The sequence below is a fragment of the Crassostrea angulata genome, unplaced genomic scaffold (genome assembly GCF_025612915.1).
Source record: "Crassostrea angulata isolate pt1a10 unplaced genomic scaffold, ASM2561291v2 HiC_scaffold_123, whole genome shotgun sequence".
NCBI classification, from domain to species: domain Eukaryota; kingdom Metazoa; phylum Mollusca; class Bivalvia; order Ostreida; family Ostreidae; genus Magallana; species Magallana angulata.
Genome location: NW_026441678.1, coordinates 108,551 through 112,000, shown reverse-complemented (window position 1 = coordinate 112,000; position 3,450 = coordinate 108,551). Strand labels below are relative to the sequence as shown.

The 3,450-nt window shown below is 33.2% G+C and overlaps 1 protein-coding gene across 1 annotated transcript; it reads left to right on the top strand.

Moving 5' to 3' along the window:
- Positions 1-851: 851 nt before the first annotated feature.
- Positions 852-2,772, top strand: LOC128169380 (uncharacterized). The gene is made up of 4 exons (XM_052835533.1): positions 852-1,435; positions 1,596-1,786; positions 1,944-2,012; positions 2,200-2,772. The coding sequence occupies exons 1-4, from the start codon at positions 877-879 to the stop codon at positions 2,770-2,772; spliced, it is 1,392 nt and encodes a 463-aa protein (XP_052691493.1). The 5' UTR covers positions 852-876.
- The last annotated feature ends 678 nt before the right edge of the window (positions 2,773-3,450 follow it).

The following is a 3,450-nucleotide window of genomic DNA, read 5'->3' as shown; positions in this document are numbered from 1 at the left end:
ATGATTGAATAATACTATAACAGTGTTTGTGTCTCAGATTTTATATCTTAAACACCATAAATTATAGTTCTGGTATGATATCTGCAATCGAACTGCGCATTCAATAGTGTATACCGGCATTTGCAATTCTGCATTATATGAAGCAATGTAACGTTACAGCGTAGTTTTCAGCTGGCCGGGGTTCAGGTTACAAAATCTTCAATTTACTTCGTAAAGTTATTGAAAACTGAAGAAGGGCTCGGACTCCACCTACCCCTCTGATAAACACAAACATCACTCTGACCTGCCCCCCCCCCCCCCCCTCTCCCCACTATATACACACTCCTATATACTTACTGCATAGTACATTGGCATATATACACTGTATTATTTTAAATTTGTTTTTTTTTAATTTAATAAATAATTTAAATATCAGACATTTAAATTTCTATTCTCTCTTTTGCACTCCTTCCTTCTTTCCTTCCCAATGGTGTCATTTAATCCAAGTATCTGTGTTTTGATTATTTCTAAATCCCACCAATATTTTCCAAGCAGGCTCGAGTCATATGACAGAAACAAGAACTTCTTGCCACCGCCTGTTCTTCTACCAGAACCTCTGGATGTAAACTGGCCATCAACTGGATTTCAACAACTGAAGCCAGATCACCAAGGACTTTAACCAGTTGTGACAAGGAATCAAACTGAAGCCTACTTTCTTCACCGCCTTGCAGGTTTCATAAATTTGGATATATAATACACAATAATATGCATAATACTAAATTTATATTATCCAGTCCATACATATTGTGTGCTCTTGACAGGTTTTAACAAATCATATTTATTTTTATCTATTTTCTCTTACCGGCATGTTTTCAATGCATTTTTCAATATATTAATATGCATGTTTTTGTAGGTGATAATGACTCTGCAAGAAACATAAAGGCAATAAAGAATGGTGAATTGCTGAATGATTCTAAGAGAATACTTGCATGTTCAGTGCTCATCAAGAATGAGATGTTCTTTACTGGAATAGTCAGTGCAGCAATGAAAAATAAGGTCAGTTGTTTATACATACATGTACATGTAGCATCAGTGAGAGATTTAATCAATGCCTGTAATATTTTAAGTCTTGATACCTTTTTTTTTTTATTTCAAACAGAAAGTCCATTTTGTAAATTGTTACTTTATTTTATGTATTGGGCAAATACCATGTATGTAATCTTTATCATTCAGGTGACATACAACTACAAGCTTAGATTGGAAAAGCAGCCTGGTGATATTTTAAGCTCACACTGTGAATGTCCAGCAGGGAAGGGCCCAAATGGAACATGTAAACATTTAGCAGCAGTCATGGTGATGTTGGAGAAGTTTATTGGGCTTGGAGAGCTTACTGGCATTGAGAAGACGTGCACTGAGTGTTTGATGATGTTCAATAAACCAAAGACTTCCCATAAAGGTTTACATCTATTTACATGTTGATAGAATACTTTTAAAAGCTCGTGTTGAATATTATTCAATATGTAGTGCCAAGAATTTGATAAGCTTCATTCCGTATGACTTTGAAGAATGTATTGTGATCTTGTGATATTTCAATATGAAAATTTTATTTTTTTAAGGATCACCTGTAAAGGTAGAAAATCTTTCAAGAAAACGGAAATCAGAAAACATATTGGATGATCCCCGCCCAGAGAAGAGGAAGAATATGGAGGGTTTTGAGGATAGGGTCTTGAACATCTTGGTAAACTATACAGCAAAATCGTCAGCGAACATTGCCTATCGCTACTTATTTAAAAGAGCTGATTTGAAGGTATATGAATAAAATAAAAACACTCTGTAAAGATTATTTTTTAACAGAGGAATTTTATTGCATATTAAATAAAAAGGAATTTTGTATTTCTTATTCAAAATTGTGTATCAGGAGAAAAATGGTAGCTGTAAATCTTGATTTCATCTTTCTTTTTCAGACTGCAGTTCATGATCATGATTACCTCTCACTACCTTTTACTGAGTATTGGGTTGATGAAGCAATTATGGTACATGTGCGAAGCAGTTAATTTGAAATTTCACATCTTTCACACTGTGTAAACTGTTTATAAAAAATCTTAATCATACAACATAATGATAAACAGAGACAAATTGGTAACTTTGTGGTTTGAGAAACATTCAAATACTCAAAACTTACTGTGTATAAATCAAAATGTATAAAATTGTATTTTGTAGGTGAATGATTTGGAGATAAAGAAGATAAGAGTTGCAACACGTGGGCAGACGGCTAACAAGAAATGGTTTGGGGAGAGGACATGGCGATTAACTGCTTCAAGCTTTGGACAGAAAACCCACATGACGGAGAAACGAAACAAGGAAAAACAGTGTGAAACAATATTTTCATCAAAGCAGATTAACTCCGAAGCAACATTACATGGGAAAAATTATGAACGAAAAGCTATAAAATGTTTTGAATCGAAATACAAACAAAAAGTTAACGGATGTGGCTTCTTCATTTACAGACCTAAGCCATTTCTTGGTGCTTCACCCGATGGAGTGATTGATGATATGCATATTGTTGAAGTGAAATGCCCTTACTTGGGACGAAATGTAAATATCGAATCAAAGTGTCTGAAACATTTTAGGTATTTAGAGGAAAAAAATGGGGTCATTCAACTTAAAAAATCATCAAATTATTATGATCAAATTCAAGGCCAATTACTTATTACTGGAAGGCAATTTTGTTATTTTGTAGTTTACACATTTAAATCTTTGTTTGTGGAAAAGATTGAATTTGACCAGGACTAAAAGTGGTACCGACCATTCGTTGCGTCAAAATTGTATGCAAAATTCTCAGGGAACTCTTGCATTGCAAAGTATTGATTTTTATAAACTACATGTAACCACATTTTTACCACGCAACCAGGAAACATGTACATGTATTTCATGTTAGAAGATTGTAACCAGATGGCGATGTACTGAACTGTTTGATTTGTTTTTCAATTTTGGTCATGTGCTGCTTTGTTTGCTATTTTGATATTTCAGTTATTTGTCTATATGAAGGCGTAAGGGTGCACCTCTTAGTCATGTGCTACATCCCACAATTCTATTACCATGGTATTAATTATGAAGAAACAGAAACTCATTCTTTATGATGGATTTCAATTAATGGTCAATAAAGATATACAAAACACATTTACACTGTACATGTTTAACTTCATGTACCATTGTGTAGGAGATTGAACCTATTGTTTTATATACAACAAACATGTCAACAATTGTAATTTTCCATTTTTAATATATATGCTGAAACTCAATAATCAACTTTTTAAAAACATTAATTGCTGACAAATTATATCTGCTCTTTAAATATATGTATGATTCCAGTATTTGCAAAGGGAACCTTTGTGTATTAGAAATGTTTTAATGTTTTTAAGGTTTTTCGACATGGTGAAAGTCTCAATAGACATATTGTGTTCCTTATAG